General features: G+C 60.9%; 1 protein-coding gene across 4 annotated transcripts in view; it reads left to right on the top strand.

The window, feature by feature from the left end:
- The first annotated feature begins 2,081 nt into the window (after nt 1–2,081).
- The window catches only part of CEP43 (centrosomal protein 43), a 41,275-nt gene continuing 24,817 nt past the window's right edge, over nt 2,082–18,539 (top strand). For all 4 annotated transcript variants that reach the window (XR_016233527.1, XR_016233526.1, XM_070074588.2 and 1 more), the window contains exons 1-6: nt 2,082–2,356; nt 3,344–3,397; nt 7,536–7,590; nt 7,978–8,066; nt 8,424–8,561; nt 14,561–14,641. Coding sequence is in view for 2 of the 4 variants with exons in the window: in XM_070074588.2 (XP_069930689.1) it covers nt 2,255–2,356; nt 3,344–3,397; nt 7,536–7,590; nt 7,978–8,066; nt 8,424–8,561; nt 14,561–14,641 (519 nt within the window). In the remaining 2 variants the exon portion in view is untranslated. The remainder of the gene's footprint in view (nt 2,357–3,343; nt 3,398–7,535; nt 7,591–7,977; nt 8,067–8,423; nt 8,562–14,560; nt 14,642–18,539) is intronic.

The following is an 18,539-nucleotide window of genomic DNA, read 5'->3' as shown; positions in this document are numbered from 1 at the left end:
CTTTAAGTTGAGGGTGTTGCATGGCCCCACGGATGATGTTACATGCAGAGGGCCCTCGGCAGGAAGAGCCCTCCCTCCCCAGGTTTAAGGAGTTAAGTGGATTCAGACCGTCCTCAAATCAGCCATCACCGCCACATCTGACCGCCTCTCTGGACTGCTGTTCCCCTCAGGCCCACAGCGCCGTCTCCCCTTGGTTTAACCCCACCCACTCCATGGGTCTCCCCTCTCCCCAGGTCTGTCCACCCATCTTCCCTGATGGTCCCCAAGCCCCCGCTGCCTTCTTATGGGTCCCTCCCCAACCTCAAGAACACGGCTAATTTCCAACCAATCCACGACCTCTGTGAGGTAGCCTACTATCCCACAGCTGAGAAGGCGGAAGGTTGGAAACGTCTAGAATGGGGTGGGGACCAGTTGTTTTTGGCCAAGGGCCACTTGGGTATTTATAACATCACTCGTGGACCGTACAAAACGATGGGCTTAAAGAGCAGCTGTGGCCGGCGCCGCAGCTCACTAGGCTAATCCTCTGCCTTGCGGCGCCGGCACACCGGGTTCTAGTCCCGGTCGGGGCGCCGGATTCTGTCCCGGTTGCCCCTCTTCCAGGCCAGCTCTCTGCTGTGGCCCGGGAGTGCAGTGGAGGATGGCCCAAGTGCGTGGGCCCTGCACCCCATGGGAGACCAGGAAAAGCACCTGGCTCCTGGCTCCTGCCATCGGATCAGCGCGGTGCGCCAGCCGCGGCGGCCATTGGAGGGTGAACCAACGGCAAAGGAAGACCTTTCTCTCTGTCTCTCTCACTGTCCACTCTGCCTGTCAAAATAAATAAATAAATAAATAAATAATGAAAAAATAAAAATAAATAAATAAAAAAGAGCAGCTGTACCGCACTTCTGTCTTGCCTGCAGCGGCTTTGGTCTGGCCAGGTCCCGTGGTCTCCTCTGGCCCGCAGGCCGGACGCTGCCCAGCCCTGGTCTGGGGGCTTCAAGTGTTAAGATTCAGATTCAGGTCCGCTGGACGCGGTGGGGCTCCAGGGGACGCCTTGGCTCTGAGTTCCGGCTTCGCTTTGACGGATCTGCCGATTCCCACGGCGGCAGCGCTGACTCCAGGCCACCAGGGTGACGTCCTGGGCGTAGGAAGGTGGCCTAGGGTGGACTCGGCCGACTTGAGCCCCTGCATGTTTTCCTCTGGTACCGGTTTACAGAACAGAGACTCCAGTCTTGAATATCACCGTTGTCTGCGTGTCTGCAGGAGCCAGAGCTGCGGCCAAAGTCAGCGCCTCCTTCTCCACCCACCGCCCACCGCCACTCAGCACAGCTGGGAGGCCCCACCGCCCACCGCCACTCAGCACAGCTGGGAGGCCGTGCCAGGGACTCCCGGCGCCCCCAGGGCCGCCGGCCCCCGCTGACCTGGTGCCGGGCAGTCCCAGTCCCGGATGCCCCAGAGCAAAGCCCAAGGAAAGGATCTGAGAGCGGGGCGGACAGCAGGCTGGGAGGGAGACCGGGGAGGGCCGACAGGGCGCCCTCTCAGCCAGGCTCTGTTGGAGCCGCGCGTGACCGTGACCGCAGGACACACCGAGCTCCCTCCTTGCGCCCCCGGCCCAACAGCCAGCAGGGAGCGGAAAGGGAGAGGTGAGCGGAGGCCTGGGTGCGCTGCGTCCTGTCTCAGCGGGGAGCGGCACAGACCGTGGACAGCCCACAGCTAACAACGCAGGCGACCGGAAGTCCCACAGCTCCCGACGTGGAGCCCCGCGCCCCCGGCCGCCCCCAGCGAGCGCAGGTGCCCGGCGCAGGCGAGGCGGCCAGCGCGCAGCAGGTGGGCGCCGCCTCGGGCAGGGGCGAGGGGCGCAGCCTGGGGCCTTGTCGAGTAGCCAGCCAAGACCCCGGAGCGGCGGGGAGCATCAGCGGGGATCCCAGGGGTGGGGAGGGGTCCTCCCGGCTTCTAGAATCTTCGCCCACCCCTCACACCCGCCGGCCGCCGGGCGTTCTCGACTGGGGAGGTCCCGATTTCAGTGCACCTCGCCACAAGCGTAACTTGGGACAGCACCGCAGGCGGCCAGCCTAGCCCCGCCCCAGTGCGCGCGCCCTCACGGCCCGCGGGCGCCTGAGGCCCCGCCCCGCTCCAGGCCCCGCCCCCAGCGCCGGCCGCGGCCCCGCCCCCGACGCAAAGGGCGGGGCGTCGGCGGCGCCGCGCGTGCGCCGTGTGCCTCCGCGGCTGCCGTTGGCCGTCGGCGCGGCTTCGGCGGTTGTCTTGGAGAAGCAAGATGGCGGCGACGGCGGCCGCGGTGGCGGCCGAGGAGGACACGGAGCTGCGGGATCTGCTGGTGCAGACGCTGGAGAACAGCGGGGTCCTGAACCGCATCAAGGTGGGGCCGGGAGGCCGGGGCCTGGCCCGGCGCGGGGCGAGGCGGGCGCCGGGCCTGGGGGCCGCGGGGCGAGGCGGGCGCGGGGCCTGGGGGCCGCGGGCGTCACAGCGGGACGCGCTCGGCGTGCGGGGGCCGGGCCGGGGGCGGGGGCGGGGGTCGCGGACGCGGGGCTGGACCTCGGGGGCGGGGGCGGGGGCGGCGAGCGCGGGGCTGGACCTCGGGGCGGGGGTCGCGGACGCGGGGCTGGACCTCGGGGCGGGGGTCGCGGACGCGGGGCTGGACCTCGGGGGCGGGGGCGGCGAGAGCGGGGCTGGGCCCGGGGCGGGGGTCGCGGACGCAGGCTGGACCTCGGGGGCGGGGGTCGCGGACGCGGGCTGGACCTCGGGGGCGGGGGTCGCGGACGCGGGGCTGGACCTCGGGGGCGGGGGTCGCGGACGCGGGCTGGACCTCGGGGGCGGGGGTCGCGGACGCGGGCTGGGCCCGGGGCGGGGTCGCGGACGCGGGGCTGGACCTCGGGGCGGGGGTCGCGGACGCGGGGCTGGACCTCGGGGGCGGGGGTCGCGGACGCGGGGCTGGACCTCGGGGGCGGGGTCGCGGACGCGGGCTGGACCTCGGGGGCGGGGGCGGCGAGAGCGGGGCTGGACCTCGGGGGCGGGGTCGCGGACGCGGGCTGGACCTCGGGGCGGGGGTCGCGGACGCGGGCTGGGCCCGGGGCGGGGTCGCGGACGCGGGGCTGGACCTCGGGGCGGGGGTCGCGGACGCGGGGCTGGACCTCGGGGGCGGGGGTCGCGGACGCGGGGCTGGACCTCGGGGGCGGGGTCGCGGACGCGGGCTGGACCTCGGGGGCGGGGTCGCGGACGCGGGGCTGGACCTCGGGGCGGGGGTCGCGGACGCGGGCTGGGCCCCGGGGCGGGGGTCGCGGACGCGGGCTGGGCCCGGGGCGGGGGTCGCGGACGCGGGGCGCTGACGCGGGCTCCTCTTCCCAAGGCCGAGCTGCGCGCGGCCGTGTTCCTGGCGCTGGAGGAGCAGGAGAAGGTGGAGGTGAGAGCCCAGCGCGGGGCGGGGCCGGGGGCGGGGCGGGGGCGGCCTCTGCCGCAGGTGTCCTGCCGGCGCCCGCCCACCCGGGCGGCCCAGACCAGCGCGGTGGGGGTGGGGGAGCCGCGCTGGCCTCCTTCCTCTCGCCCGCTCGCCGGCCGTCTCATACAAGAGAAAAACTGAATGCAGGAGAAGCTGCGCACGTGTGGCCCGCAGAGTGGACGCGGTCTCCCTCAGACTGTGGGCCCGTCCTCCTCCTCCCTCAGACTGTGGGCCCAAACTCCTCTTCCCTCAGACTGTGGGCCCGTCCTCCTCCTCCCTCAGACTGTGTGCCCGTCCTCCTCCTCCCTCAGACTGTGTGCCCGTCCTCCCTCAGACTGTGGGCCCATCCTCCTCCTCCCTCAGACTGTGGGCCCGTCCTCCTCCTCCCTCAGACTGTGGGCCCGTCCCCCTCCTCCCTCAGACTGTGGGCCCGTCCCCCTCCTCCCTGAGACTGTGGTCCCGTCCTCCTTCTCCGTCAGACTGTGGGCCCGTCCTCCTCCTCCTCCCTCAGACTGTGGGCCCGTCCCCCTCCTCCCTCAGACTGTGGTCCCGTCCTCCTCCTCCCTCAGACTGTGTGCCCGTCCTCCCTCAGACTGTGGGCCCATCCTTCTCCTCCCTCAGACTGTGGGCCCGTCCTCCTCCTCCCTCAGACTGTGGGCCCGTCCTCCTCCTCCGTCAGACTATGGGCCCGTCCTCCTCCTCCTTCAGACTGTGGTCCCGTCCTCCTTGTCGCTCCCCCTCTTCGTGGAGGAACGACACAGGACCCTGCGCTGTTCTTCTGTCTGCTCGGCCCTCCCCGGGTTTGCTGCTGGTTCTTCCTGGGTTGGCTACTGTCCCTTCCACCTCCGTGGAAGGGCGGTTCCCCCTGCCACATTCCCCACTTCCGCGGGGGAGCGGCACACCGCCGGCCGGCTCTCTCGGGGGCTGCACAGGTGTTCCTTCAGATAGATGTTCCTGGTGCATGTTGTCTCTCTCCTCCTTTATAGTCCTCTTCCACCAATCCCAACTCTGCTGCCCACACGCCGAGTACGCTGCTCTCCTCCAATCAGGAGCAGATCCTACAGTTTATTGGTTGAACTGGAGGCAGCTGTGTAGAAGCTGTTTCCTCCTCTCCCAGCGCCATATTGTGGGAGAGCAGATGCATAGAATAAGTCTTAATTCCAGTAACTTAGTCTAGTCCGAGTTGCTCCCCACAGATCCCCCTTTCTTTTTATTTTTGGCGTTGATACGTGCCTGTCTTCGGTGTCCCGCGGCACACACTCTGCTCTGCTTGCTAGAGTTGCCCACAGGTGCTTACAAGCCCTACCAATCAGGCAGACCGAATCCGGGTCCTCTCTTCGCCATGTTGTGAAGAGGTTTTTAGGCACTGATGCGTGCCTGTGTTCGGTGCCCTGCAGCGCATGCTCTGCTCTGCTAGAACTGCCTGCAGGTGCTTACAAGCCCTACCAATCAGGCAGACCGAATCCGGGTCCTCTCTTCGCCATGTTGTGAAGAGGTTTTTAGGCACTGATGCGTGCCTGTGTTCGGTGCCCTGCAGCGCATGCTCTGCTCTGCTAGAACTGCCTGCAGGTGCTTACAAGCCCTACCAATCAGGCAAACCGAATCCAAGCCTTCTCATTGCTGTATTGTGGGGAGACTTACTGGTGTTGATTCGTGCCTATCTTCGGTGATCTGCAGCTCATACTCTGGTCGAGCTGCCTGCTGGTGCTTATCGCCTAATCAGGCAGACCGAATCCAAGCCTTCTCATTGCGGTATTGTGGGGAGACTTATTGATGTTAATTCGTGCCTGTCTTCGGTGACCTGCGGCGCATAAGCTGCTAGCCGCCCACAGGTGCTCACCACCTCCCTAATCAGGCAGACCAAATCCAAGCTCTCTCATTGCCATGTTGAGGGGAGGCCTTATTTTTCTCTATTTCTCTATCTCCGGGCATTCCTATCTCTCCTATTTTACTTCTATCTACCAGCATTCCTATTTCTCTCATTTTACTTCTAAATTTCTGTTTCTCTTATCCCTGCGGCTTCCCGGCGCCCGCCCCGAGGCTGCTTCTCGGCGGCTTCCCGGCTCTGAGCCGCTTCAGCCCGCGCTTCTCTCATCTGCGCGGCTTCCCCGCGCCCGCCCTGCAGCGGGCTCCCGGCTCTGCGCGGCTTGGCTTCGCGCGCACACTCTGCGGTCTCCACGCCCTTCGCGCCCGCACCACGGCCTCACGCCAGCCCCGCGTTCCCTATCTATTCACGCCCCGTGCTCTCTCTGCACGCGGCAGCTTCCGCGAGTCACACAGCACAGCTTACGTCTCCGCCACTAGCATTCAATCCAAGTTCCCCGGACTAACCTGGCGAATTCCAACCTGGTGGCCCACGTCTCTGCCTCTGGTTCCAGATTTTCGCCTTTTGCTCCCCGGGCTGACTTGAAGAATTCCAAGCTGGCTTACGTCTCCGCCTCGGCCTGCACTCGCGGCTTCATCCTCCCTAACATTTTTCTCTACCCAGTATGTTTCCCTAAGTTTTCTTCCAACAATATTCCTCCTTCATTTCTCCTGGCTTCTCCCCACAGTCCGTATCCAAGTCTAAGTTTCTTATAGGTTTCACTTTCACTTTCAACCTGCAGTCCGTATCTGAGTCTAAGTTTCTTCTTGCTTTCACTTTAAATCCTAACTTCTTTCCCACAGTCCGTATCCGAGTCTATACCTAGGCTTTCGATAGCTTCTTCCGGCACCTTTTCCGTCCGGCTTTTCCCTAGGCTCTTTGCTAGTCTCTCTCTCCGGTATTTTCCACTTCTTCCCGTTTCTTCCCTCCTAAGTTTCCTATCCGAGTCACGGCACCATTATGTCGCTCCCCCTCTTCGTGGAGGAACGACACAGGACCCTGCGCTGTTCTTCTGTCTGCTCGGCCCTCCCCGGGTTTGCTGCTGGTTCTTCCCGGGTTGGCTACTGTCCCTTCCACCTCCGTGGAAGGGCGGTTCCCCCTGGCCACTTTCCCCACTTCCGCAGGGGAGCGGCACACCGCCAGCCGGCTCTCTCGGGGGCTGCACAGGTGTTCCTTCAGATAGATGTTCCTGGTGCATGTTGTCTCTCTCCTCCTTTATAGTCCTCTTCCACCAATCCCAACTCTGCTACCCACATGCCGAGTACGCTGCTCTCCTCCAATCAGGAGCAAGTCCTACAGTTTATTGGTTGAACTGGAGGCAGCTGAGCAGAAGCTGTTTCTCCCTTCTCAGCGCCATATTGTGGGAGAGCAGATGCATAGAATAAGTCTTAATTACAGTAACTTAGTCTAGTCCGAGTTGTTCCCCACACTCCTCCTCCCTCAGACTATGGGCCCGTCCTCCTCCACCCTAAGACTGTGGGCCCGTCCCCCTCCTCCCTGAGACTGTGGTCCCGTCCTCCTTCTCTGTCAGACTGTGGGCCTGTCCTCCTCCTCCCTCAGACTGTGGTCCCGTCTCCTCCTCCTCCCTCAGACTATGGTCCCGTCCTCCTCCTCCCTGAGACTGTGGTCCCGTCCTCCTCCTCCATCAGCATGGTCCCGTCCTCCTTTTCCGTCAGAGTGTGGTTCCGTCCTCTTCCTCCATCAGACTGTGGTCCCGTCCTCTTCCTCCATCAGACTGTGGTCCCGTCCTCTTCCGTCAGAGTGTGGTCTGTCCTCCTCCTCCTCCGTCAGACTGTGGTCCCGTCCTCCTCCATCAGACTGTGGTCTTCTGTTGCTTTCCAGGTCATAGCAGAGAGCTGGGTTGGAAGTAGAGCAAGTGTTACTCGAACCCGAGCCTAAATGGGATGCTGGCACTGCAGGTGGCAACCCTGCTGCTGTGCCACAGCCCCAGCCCCGGAATATTTAGCTTTAAAAGCAGTTTTGTAGTGATTTGTAAAATATCTGAAAATGTAAAAGAAACACATATCTTCAGGTATAATTTCATTAACTTTGACTAGCTATTAAGTAGTACAAAGCATACCCTGTGAGCTGTGGAATGGATTTCATAGAGCCATGATTTGTGTATGTATTGTCATGATTTTATGGCCATTTATTACATTTTTGCCAAAAATTAAGCTTTAATGTACATTTTGTAGTTGTTCTTAAAATACATGACAAACGATTTCGCTTTTTTAACAGAACAAAACTCCTTTAGTCAATGAGAGCCTGAGGAAGTTCTTAAACACGAAAGATGGTAAGCGTTCACTTAGGTCCCCCGTCCTGAGTCCTAGTCCTGACCCCCGTGGGAGAGCGCCTGGGACTGACACGGCTCCTCGCCGGGGTCCTGGTTGTGCGGTGGTTAAGTTGTTACTAGTATTTCTGGTCCTGGGAAGGTGCTGGCTAAGGCCCATTCACTGCCCAAAGCACAACACTGAAGTGCATTTACGAAATGTCATGTTGTCTAGCAGTTTCAGATTGCTGATCCTATTGAAAAAAATTGGGAAATTTGGGTTTTTCATTAATCAGATTATTCAAAGAAGAAATTGATAACAAAAAACTAGAAACCCTTTCTCCCATTAATTGCTAATATGGAGTTCAGAGTTCTTAAAGCTTGGTCACCAGCATTTTCTGGTTTTTACAGGCCGTTTAGTGGCTAGTCTTGTTGCAGAATTCCTACAGTTTTTCAACCTTGACTTTACCTTGGCCGTTTTTCAACCTGAAACTAGCACGGTGAGATTCACGATTTTTTACATCTATTCTGTGACGTCGTCTTTGCTACAGTTGAGTTAACACTAACCGAAAGTTACTATCTGACCTCTTAGTTTCTTGCATTTGGGCTGATTATCGTTTCTACTTAGGAAGCATCTGAGCTGAAGGAGGCCGGGTGTGCCTGCTTCCTGGAGCTCGATGCTTCCTGGTAACCCCTTGGCGTTACCGTAGTCAGTTCTGTTGTGACGTTATGGAGTCTCTGTCAGAGAAAAAATGAATATAATTTATTTAAAAAAGGTGTCTGTAAACTCTGAAAATAGTTAATCTCTAAAGGTACCCTTGCTATTTTTTGTGCATTTACCTCCCTGTCTTTGTTAGTTCCAAGGTCTAGAAGGTCGAGAGAATTTAGCCCGGGACTTAGGAATCATTGAAGCTGAAGGTACTGTGGGCGGGCCCTTGTTACTGGAAGTGATTCGACGCTGCCAGCAGAAGGAGAAGGGGCCCGCCAATGGCGAAGTAAGTGCACGCTGTGCCAGCTTTCGTCTCATACCCTGGTCACTGCTTCTCAGTCTCACCTCGCGGTCATGCCCGTGCTGCGAACAACGTTTCCATAGAGTGCTCCTGGAAAATACGGAGTACGCCCAGGTCGCACACGTGTGTAATAAGGGTCAGACACCGCTGTGTGTCCTTGGTCGCTGACCTTGAAGGGGTTGGATTTGGGAGCGAGAGGGGACAGAGCGCAGCTTCTCACTGACCAGCTGTTGGCCTGTGACACAGGATGTAAAACACAAGAGCGGCCACAGAGGTGGAGGAGCTGTGTGGACCCTGTGTCCCTCCTGGAGGTGCTGTGTGGACCCTGTGTCCCTCCTGGAGGTGCTGTGTGGACCCTGTGTCCCTCCTGGAGGTGCTGTATGGACGCCTGTGTCCCTCCCTGGAGGAGCTGTGTGGACCCTGTGTCCCTCCCTGGAGGTGCTGTGTGGTCACCTGTGTCCCTCCTGGAGGTGCTGTGTGGATGCCTGTGTCCCTGCCTGGAGGTGCTGTGTGGATGCCTGTGTCCCTCCTGGAGGTGCTGTGTGGACCCTGTGTCCCTCCCTGGTGGTGCTGTGTGGACCCTGTGTCCCTCCTGGAGGAGCTGTGTGGACACTGTGTCCCTCCTGGAGGTGCTGTGTGGACCCCGTGTCCCTCCTGGAGATGCTGTGTGGTCACCTGTGTCCCTCCTGGAGGTGCTGTGTGGACCCGTGTCCCTCCTGGAGGTGCTGTGTGGACCCCGTGTCCCTCCCTGGAGGTGCTGTGTGGACCCCGTGTCCCTCCTGGAGGTGCTGTGTGGACCCTGTGTCCCTCCCTGGAGGTGCCTTGTGGACCCTGTGTCCCTCCCTGGAGGTGCTGTGTGGACCCTGTGTCCCTCCCTGGAGGTGCTGTGTGGACCCTGTGTCCCTCCCTGGAGGTGCTGTGTGGACCCTGTGTCCCTCCTGGAGGAGCTGTGTGGACCCTGTGTCCCTCCCTGGAGGAGCTGTGTGGACCCTGTGTCCCTCCTGGAGGTGCTGTGTGGATGCCTGTGTCCCTCCCTGGAGGTGCTGTGTGGATGCCTGTGTCCCTCCTGGAGGTGCTGTGTGGACACTGTGTCCCTCCTGGAGGTGCTGTGTGGACCCCGTGTCCCTCCTGGAGATGCTGTGTGGTCACCTGTGTCCCTCCTGGAGGTGCTGTGTGGACCCGTGTCCCTCCTGGAGGTGCTGTGTGGACCCCGTGTCCCTCCTGGAGGTGCTGTGTGGACCCTGTGTCCCTCCCTGGAGGTGCCTTGTGGACCCTGTGTCCCTCCCTGGAGGTGCCTTGTGGACCCTGTGTCCCTCCCTGGAGGTGCTGTGTGGACCCTGTGTCCCTCCTGGAGGTGCTGTGTGGACCCTGTGTCCCTCCCTGGAGGTGCTGTGTGGACCCTGTGTCCCTCCCTGGAGGTGCTGTGTGGACCCTGTGTCCCTCCTGGAGGAGCTGTGTGGACCCTGTGTCCCTCCCTGGAGGAGCTGTGTGGACCCTGTGTCCCTCCTGGAGGTGCTGTGTGGACCCTGTGTCCCTCCTGGAGGTGCTGTGTGGTCACCTGTGTCCCTCCCTGGAGGTGCTGTGTGGACCCTGTGTCCCTCCCTGGAGGTGCTGTGTGGACCCTGTGTCCCTCCTGGAGGTGCTGTGTGGACCCTGTGTCCCTCCTGGAGGTGCTGTGTGGACCCTGTGTCCCTCCTGGAGGTGCTGTGTGGACCCTGTGTCCCTCCCTGGAGGTGCTGTGTGGACCCTGTGTCCCTCCTGGAGGAGCTGTGTGGACCCTGTGTCCCTCCTGGAGGAGCTGTGTGGACCCTGTGTCCCTCCCTGGAGGTGCTGTGTGGACCCTGTGTCCCTCCTGGAGGTGCTGTGTGGATGCCTGTGTCCCTCCTGGAGGTGCTGTGTGGACACCGTGTCCTTCCCTGGAGGAGCTGTGTGGACCCTGTGTCCCTCCTAGAGGAGCTGTGTGGACCCTGTGTCCCTCCCTGGAGGTGCTGTGTGGACCCTGTGTCCCTCCTGGAGGTGCTGTGTGGACGCCTGTGTCCCTCCTGGAGGAGCAGTGTGGACCCTGTGTCCCTCCTGGAGGAGCTGTGTGGACGCCTGTGTCCCTCCTGGAGGAGCTGTTTGGACCCTGTGTCCCTCCTGGAGGAGCGGTGTGGACCCTGTGTCCCTCCTGGAGGTGCTGTGTGGTCACCTGTGTCCCTCCCTGGAGGTGCTGTGTGGACCCTGTGTCCCTCCCTGGAGGAGCTGTGTGGACCCTGTGTCCCTCCTGGAGGAGCTGTGTGGACCCTGTGTCCCTCCCTGGAGGTGCTGTGTGGACCCTGTGTCCCTCCTGGAGGTGCTGTGTGGACCCTGTGTCCCTCCTGGAGGAGCTGTGTGGACCCTGTGTCCCTCCTGGAGGAGCTGTGTGGACCCTGTGTCCCTCCTGGAGGTGCTGTGTGGACCCTGTGTCCCTCCTGGAGGAGCTGTGTGGACCCTGTGTCCCTCCTGGAGGTGCTGTGTGGACCCTGTGTCCCTCCTGGAGGAGCTGTGTGGACCCTGTGTCCCTCCAAGAGGTGCTGTGTGGATGCCTGTGTCCCTCCTGGAGGTGCTGTGTGGACCCTGTGTCCCTCCTGGAGGTGCTGTGTGGACCCCGTGTCCCTCCTGGAGATGCTGTGTGGTCACCTGTGTCCCTCCTGGAGGTGCTGTGTGGACCCCGTGTCCCTCCCTGGAGGTGCTGTGTGGACCCCGTGTCCCTCCTGTAGGTGCTGTGTGGACCCTGTGTCCCTCCTGGAGGTGCCTTGTGGACCCTGTGTCCCTCCCTGGAGGTGCTGTGTGGACCCTGTGTCCCTCCTGGAGGTGCTCTGTGGACCCTGTGTCCCTCCTGGAGGTGCTGTGTGGTCACCTGTGTCCCTCCCTGGAGGTGCTGTGTGGACCCTGTGTCCCTCCCTGGAGGTGCTGTGTGGACCCCGTGTCCCTCCTGGAGGTGCTGTGTGGTCACCTGTGTCCCTCTTGGAGGTGCTGTGTGGACCCTGTGTCCCTCCCTGGAGGTGCTGTGTGGACCCTGTGTCCCTCCCTGGAGGTGCTGTGTGGACCCCGTGTCCCTCCTGGAGGTGCTGTGTGGTCACCTGTGTCCCTCTTGGAGGTGCTGTGTGGACCCTGTGTCCCTCCCTGGAGGTGCTGTGTGGACGCTGTGTCCCTCCTGGAGGAGCTGTGTGGACCCTGTGTCCCTCCCTGGAGGAGCTGTGTGGACCCTGTGTCCCTCCCTGGAGGTGCTGTGTGGACCCTGTGTCCCTCCTGGAGGTGCTGTGTGGTCACCTGTGTCCCTCCTTGGAGGTGCTGTGTGGACCCTGTGTCCCTCCTGGAGGTGCTGTGTGGACCCTGTGTCCCTCCCTGGAGGTGCTGTGTGGACCCTGTGTCCCTCCCTGGAGGAGCTGTGTGGACCCTGTGTCCCTCCTGGAGGTGCTGTGTGGACCCTGTGTCCCTCCTGGAGGAGCTGTGTGGACCCTGTGTCCCTCCTGGAGGTGCTGTGTGGACCCTGTGTCCCTCCCTGGAGGAGCTGTGTGGACCCTGTGTCCCTCCTGGAGGTGCTGTGTGGACCCTGTGTCCCTCCCTGGAGGTGCTGTGTGGACCCTGTGTCCCTCCCTGGAGGTGCTGTGTGGACCCTGTGTCCCTCCTGGAGGTGCTGTGTGGACCCTGTGTCCCTCCCTGGAGGTGCTGTGTGGACCCTGTGTCCCTCCCTGGAGGTGCTGTGTGGACCCTGTGTCCCTCCCTGGAGGTGCTGTGTGGACCCTGTGTCCCTCCTGGAGGTGCTGTTGGACCCTGTGTCCCTCCTGGAGGAGCTGTGTGGACCCTGTGTCCCTCCCTGAAGGTGCTGTGGGGGACGCCCGTGTCCCTCCCTGGAGGTGCTGTGTGGACCCTGTGTCCCTCCTGGAGGAGCTGTGTGGACCCTGTGTCCCTCCTGGAGGTGCTGTGTGGATGCCTGTGTCCCTCCCTGGAGGTGCTGTGTGGACCCTGTGTCCCTCCCTGGAGGAGCTGTGTGGACCCTGTGTCCCTCCTGGAGGTGCTGTGTGGACCCTGTGTCCCTCCCTGGAGGTGCTGTGTGGACCCTGTGTCCCTCCCTGGAGGTGCTGTGTGGACCCTGTGTCCCTCCTGGAGGTGCTGTGTGGACCCTGTGTCCCTCCCTGGAGGTGCTGTGTGGACCCTGTGTCCCTCCCTGGAGGTGCTGTGTGGACCCTGTGTCCCTCCCTGGTGGTGCTGTGTGGACCCTGTGTCCCTCCTGGAGGTGCTGTGTGGACCCTGTGTCTCTCCTGGAGGTGCTGTGTGGACCCTGTGTCCCTCCCTGGAGGTGCTGTGGGGGACGCCCGTGTCCCTCCCTGGAGGTGCTGTGTGGACCCTGTGTCCCTCCTGGAGGAGCTGTGTGGACCCTGTGTCCCTCCTGGAGGTGCTGTGTGGATGCCTGTGTCCCTCCCTGGAGGTGCTGTGTGGACCCTGTGTCCCTCCCTGGAGGTGCTGTGTGGACCCTGTGTCCCTCCTGGAGGAGCTGTGTGGACCCTGTGTCCCTCCTGGAGGTGCTGTGTGGATGCCTGTGTCCCTCCCTGGAGGTGCTGTGTGGACCCTGTGTCCCTCCCTGGAGGTGCTGTGTGGACCCTGTGTCCCTCTTGGAGGTGCTGTGTGGACCCTGTGTCCCTCTTGGAGGTGCTGTGTGGACCCTGTGTCCCTCCCTGGAGGAGCTGTGTGGACCCTGTGTCCCTCCCTGGAGGAGCTGTGTGGATGCCCGTGTCCCTCCCTGGAGGTGCTGTGTGGACCCTGTGTCCCTCCCTGGAGGTGCTGTGTGGATGCCCGTGTCCCTCCCTGGAGGTGCTGTGTGGACCCTGTGTCCCTCCTGGAGTCCCTCTCTACTGCTCTGGCTTCTTGCTGACGCACATCCTGGGAGGCAGGAGGTGGTGGCACGAGCACTGGGTCCTTGCCCTCCACGTGATGACCTGGACTGGGTTCCCAGGACCTGGCTTTGGTGTGGCCCAGCCCTGGCTGTTGTGGGTAGTTGGGGAAGATGGAAGATCTGTCTGTCTGTTTCTTCTAATTCTGTCTGCATTTCAAAGAAAAAACTTACTTGTCCCCAAAGGCTCAGAGCTGTTCAAGGTAAAGATATGTTTCCATAAGAGAGTGGATGTTTACCACTTCCAGAGTGTGGAAGGGTCGCAGGAGACGTGGTCGCAGACGCTTCCGAGTAGGGATGGTTTTGTCTGCAGAGCTCAGACTCAAGCTGAGGGGAGGGGGTCCGTGGTGGGCAGACACCTGGGCGTCAGTCTGGGCACGGCTGTCTCTTCAGCGCAGGTACTCCGTTTTGTTCACCCGTAAGTTGCCTGACAGGTTTCTAGTTTGTGCTTGTGTGATGGACATTGTTCTTGGTGTTGGGCAGGAGAGATTCGGAGCCCTGGGCCCTGGTCGTGACACAGCAGGTAGCTATGAGTGTCACACTGGCGTCCCGAGTGGCGCAAGTCCCAGCTGCTCTGCTTCCAGCCGGGCTCCCTGCTGATGCACCTGGGAGAGCGGCAGAAGTGGCCTCAGCGCGGGGCCCTGCACCCACGTGGGAGACCAGGCGGATTCCAGGTCCCTGCTGTGGCCTAGCCAAGCCTTGGCCCAAGCAGCCAGTTGGAGAGGGAATCGGTGGTTAAAAGATCCCTCTCGTCTTTTCCTCTCTCTCTGTAACCCTTCTTTCAAATAAATCTTAGAGAGAGAGAGAGAGAGAGAAGACTGGCGTCGTTTTCCGTGTAGACCTAGTAGCTTGTTCAAGGTAATTGAGTGAAATATTTTGTAGGTAATTAGAATCTGGGTGTATTTTAATTGTTTGGGAAAATTTAATGGGGGTGTTTACTACATTAATGAGAAAAAATAAAAATGTTAACATCGTTTAGCGTTTTTAAATGCCAAAGTTCCACTGAAGTGCCATTGGTGTATTCATGTTTTGTTTTCAGATGTGTGTTGATTTTAAATTGTGACCCTTGCAGGGCGTGCCCGATCTGTCTGATGTACGTTCCCCACCAAAGTCGCCAGAAGCAAAAACAAGTTCCCAGACCACCCCCAGTAAGGTGAGTCTCCCGGCCTCTGCAGCGACTCCTCTGGGCTCTGCTTGTTTTCTTCCTAACAAAATCTGTTTTCTCTGATTGTTTTTTCTAACACAGAGCTGTTTGGTTTCTTGAGGTATTTTTTTCTCTTTATGTATTTTTAAAAGCTTATTCTTTGGCTTTGTTGGTAGTATTTTGAATTTCATGCTTATGGGAAGAAATACAGTTAACAATACTAGAATATTTGGACTTGTGATATCTTGAATTTTTCTTTCATTAGTAAGGAAGATTAATTTTATTCTTAGCTTAGGAAAATAAAAGCAGGTTCTAGAATATAAAGTCTTTGTGTTGATTAGTGTGGACTTCCAGTTGGATGATCAGGTTTGGAATAGTAAACTATGATGGTTTCTTACGTGCGTGAACTACTTTGGGATCTGTAAGAAAATGCGTTCTGTTAGGTTTGTTTATCTGTTGTGTTTATGAATCGTAAAGAGGAGACCCCATTCTGAGATTGTGGCGTACGGGAGGAGAAGCTGAGTTGGACTCTGGAGTTTGAGGGCCTGGATGTGCATGATTCCGGAGCGAATCAGGAGATGGGCGGCAGAGTTGTCAGGGTGAGGGCAGCACCAGCTGGCGTGGCCCGGGGCGCGTGTGGGTCGTGTCTTAGTGCCCTGAGAACACCACAGACCCAGCACCGTGGGCCGGCCCGGAAGGCCCAGTGCCGGGGTCAGACCTGTGCCTTCCGTGTGTCCTCACGGCGGTGGAGGGTGCGGGCTCTGCCCTCGGCACCTGGTCGCCTCCCAGCACGCACTCGGGCTCGGATTCCAGCAGTCGTCGCGGGTCAGGTTTGTGGTTTCTGCTCTGTGGAGCGCGTTGCGTGGGGCAGGCTCTGTGCAGGTTCCGGGTGCGCCTTGACTAAAAGGCGCCGGGTGAGCCGTGACTCCCTGGCTACCTGAGTGTGTTCTCAGCCTCCAGGACCAGAGACTGGCTGCGTGATCGCTGTTGCTGATTGTATGTTCCTCGATGCTCTGGCTCCTTTTCATTTTCTTAGAAACCCAGAGAAGCTCCCTGCCGTGTTTCTAACCAAGGAGAGGGCCCACCACGTAGCTGCAGTGTTCCCGCCGAGCTTTCTAGGCAGCCTGGGCCAGCAGAGAAGGCCTGTGTTTTGAGGATTTTTTTCTCTGATGCTCACAGTAGCCTGGTGACAGAACGAGGTCCTGAGTAAATTTAGAAATTCCTTCAGTTGCAGGTGAAAGAGCCTGTCCAGGGTGGGCGGTGTCAGGCCCCGAGCCCTGTGAGGAGGGTGGGCAGTGAGGCCCGAGCCCTGTGAGGAGGGTGGGCAGTGAGGCCAGAGCCCTGTGGGGAGGGTGGGCAGTGAGGCCAGAGCCCTGTGAGGAGGGTGGGTGGTGTGAGGCCCGAGCCCTGTGAGGAGGGTGGGCAGTGAGGCCCCGAGCCCTGTGGGGAGGGTGGGCAGTGAGGCCCGAGCCCTGTGAGGAGGGTGGGCAGTGAGGCCCGAGCCCTGTGAGGAGGGTGGGCAGTGTGAGGCCCCGAGCCCTGTGAGGAGGGTGGGCAATGAGGCCCCGAGCCCTGTGAGGAGGGTGGGCAGTGAGGCCCCGAGCCCTGTGAGGAGGGTGGGCAGTGTGAGGCCCCGAGCCCTGTGAGGAGGGTGGGCAATGAGGCCCCGAGCCCTGTGGGGAGGGTGGGCAGTGAGGCCCGAGCCCTGTGAGGAGGGTGGGCAGTGAGGCCCGAGCCCTGTGAGGAGGGTGGGCAGTGAGGCCCGAGCCCTGTGAGGAGGGTGGGCAGTGAGGCCCGAGCCCTGTGAGGAGGGTGGGCGGTGTGAGGCCCCGAGCCCTGTGAGGAGGGTGGGCAGTGAGGCCCCGAGCCCTGTGGGGAGGGTGGGCAGTGAGGCCCCGAGCCCTGTGAGGAGGGTGGGCAGTGAGGCCCCGAGCCCTGTGGGGAGGGTGGGCAGTGAGGCCTGTGCCCTGTGAGGAGGGTGGGCAGTGAGGCCCGAGCCCTGTGAGGAGGGTGGGCAGTGAGGCCCGAGCCCTGTGAGGAGGGTGGGCAGTGAGGCCCGAGCCCTGTGAGGAGGGTGGGCAGTGAGGCCCGAGCCCTGTGAGGAGGGTGGGCGGTGTGAGGCCCCGAGCCCTGTGAGGAGGGTGGGCAGTGAGGCCCCGAGCCCTGTGGGGAGGGTGGGCAGTGAGGCCCCGAGCCCTGTGAGGAGGGTGGGCAGTGAGGCCCCGAGCCCTGTGGGGAGGGTGGGCAGTGAGGCCTGTGCCCTGTGAGGAGGGTGGGCAGTGAGGCCCGAGCCCTGTGAGGAGGGTGGGCAGTGAGGCCCGAGCCCTGTGAGGAGGGTGGGCGGTGTGAGGCCCCGAGCCCTGTGAGGAGGGTGGGTGGTGTGAGGCCCGAGCCCTGTGAGGAGGGTGGGCAATGAGGCCCCGAGCCCTGTGGGGAGGGTGGGCAGTGAGGCCCGAGCCCTGTGAGGAGGGTGGGCAGTGAGGCCCGAGCCCTGTGAGGAGGGTGGGCAGTGAGGCCCGAGCCCTGTGAGGAGGGTGGGCAGTGAGGCCCCGAGCCCTGTGGGGAGGGTGGGCAGTGAGGCCTGTGCCGTGTGAGGCCCCGAGGTCACTGGGTGTGGCCCTGCCAGGACAGCTGCAGCAGGATTCAGGATGCAACAAGTTGATGGCAGGCTGGTTCTGAAGCGGATACTGTGGGATGGCCTGTGAGTGTGCTGTAGCTATCCCTGTGAGTGTGCTGTAGCTATCCCTGTGAGTGTGCTGTAGCTATCCCTGTGAGTGGTGCTGTAGCTCTCCCTGTGAGTGTGCTGTAGCTATCCCTGTGAGTGTGCTGTAGCTATCCCTGTGAGTGTGCTGTAGCTATCCCTGTGAGTGTGCTGTAGCTATCCCTGTGAGTGGTGCTGTAGCTATCCCTGTGAGTGTGCTGTAGCTATCCCTGTGAGTGTGCTGTAGCTATCCCTGTGAGTGTGCTGTAACTATCCCTGTGAGTGTGCTGTAGCTATCCCTGTGAGTGGTGCTGTAGCTATCCCTGTGAGTGTGCTGTAGCTATCCCTGTGAGTGGTGCTGTAGCTATCCCTGTGAGTGGTGCTGTAGCTATCCCTGTGAGTGTGCTGTAGCTATCCCTGTGAGTGTGCTGTAGCTATCCCTGTGAGTGGTGCTGTAGCTATCCCTGTGAGTGGTGCTGTAGCTATCCCTGTGAGTGGTGCTGTAGCTATCCCTGTGAGTGGTGCTGTAGCTATCCCTGTGAGTGTGCTGTAGCTATCCCTGTGAGTGTGCTGTAACTATCCCTGTGAGTGGTGCTGTAGCTATCCCTGTGAGTGGTGCTGTAGCTATCCCTGTGAGTGTGCTGTAGCTATCCCTGTGAGTGTGCTGTAACTATCCCTGTGAGTGTGCTGTAGCTATCCCTGTGAGTGTGCTGTAGCTATCCCTGTGAGTGTGCTGTAGCTATCCCTGTGAGTGTGCTGTAACTATCCCTGTGAGTGTGCTGTAGCTATCCCTGCGAGTGTGCTGTAGCTATCCCTGCGAGTGTGCTATAGCTATCCCTGTGAGTGGTGCTGTAGCTATCCCTGTGGCCCTTGACAGGACTCGTCCCCCTCCGCGGGGCGGGGGAGGGGGGTGTTTATTTTCCATGAAGCTGTGAATGTGCTCAGATAGCGTCAGTTCCTCTCTCTGAGCGGTCAGGGAGTTCTGATCTAAGCAGATCAGTGTTTTTAAAGCAGGTTAGCGATACTAACTTAGGATGCGTCTCAAGATACAGTATCAAAGTCTGTCTGATGAAAGATTTTTTGTTCGTTTTTGTTAGGGAGAGAGCAGGTGAGCTCTAGTTCATTCCCCCAGATGCCCTCAATGGCTGAGACTGGGCCAGCGCTGGGAGCCGGGGTGTGTGTGGGAGGAAGTTAAAGTCAGGAGCT

The sequence above is a fragment of the Oryctolagus cuniculus genome, chromosome 5 (assembly GCF_051225735.1).
Source record: "Oryctolagus cuniculus isolate XC-2025 breed Fujian yellow rabbit chromosome 5, ASM5122573v1, whole genome shotgun sequence".
Lineage (NCBI taxonomy): Eukaryota > Metazoa > Chordata > Mammalia > Lagomorpha > Leporidae > Oryctolagus > Oryctolagus cuniculus.
This window is presented reverse-complemented; position numbering and strand designations above follow the sequence as displayed.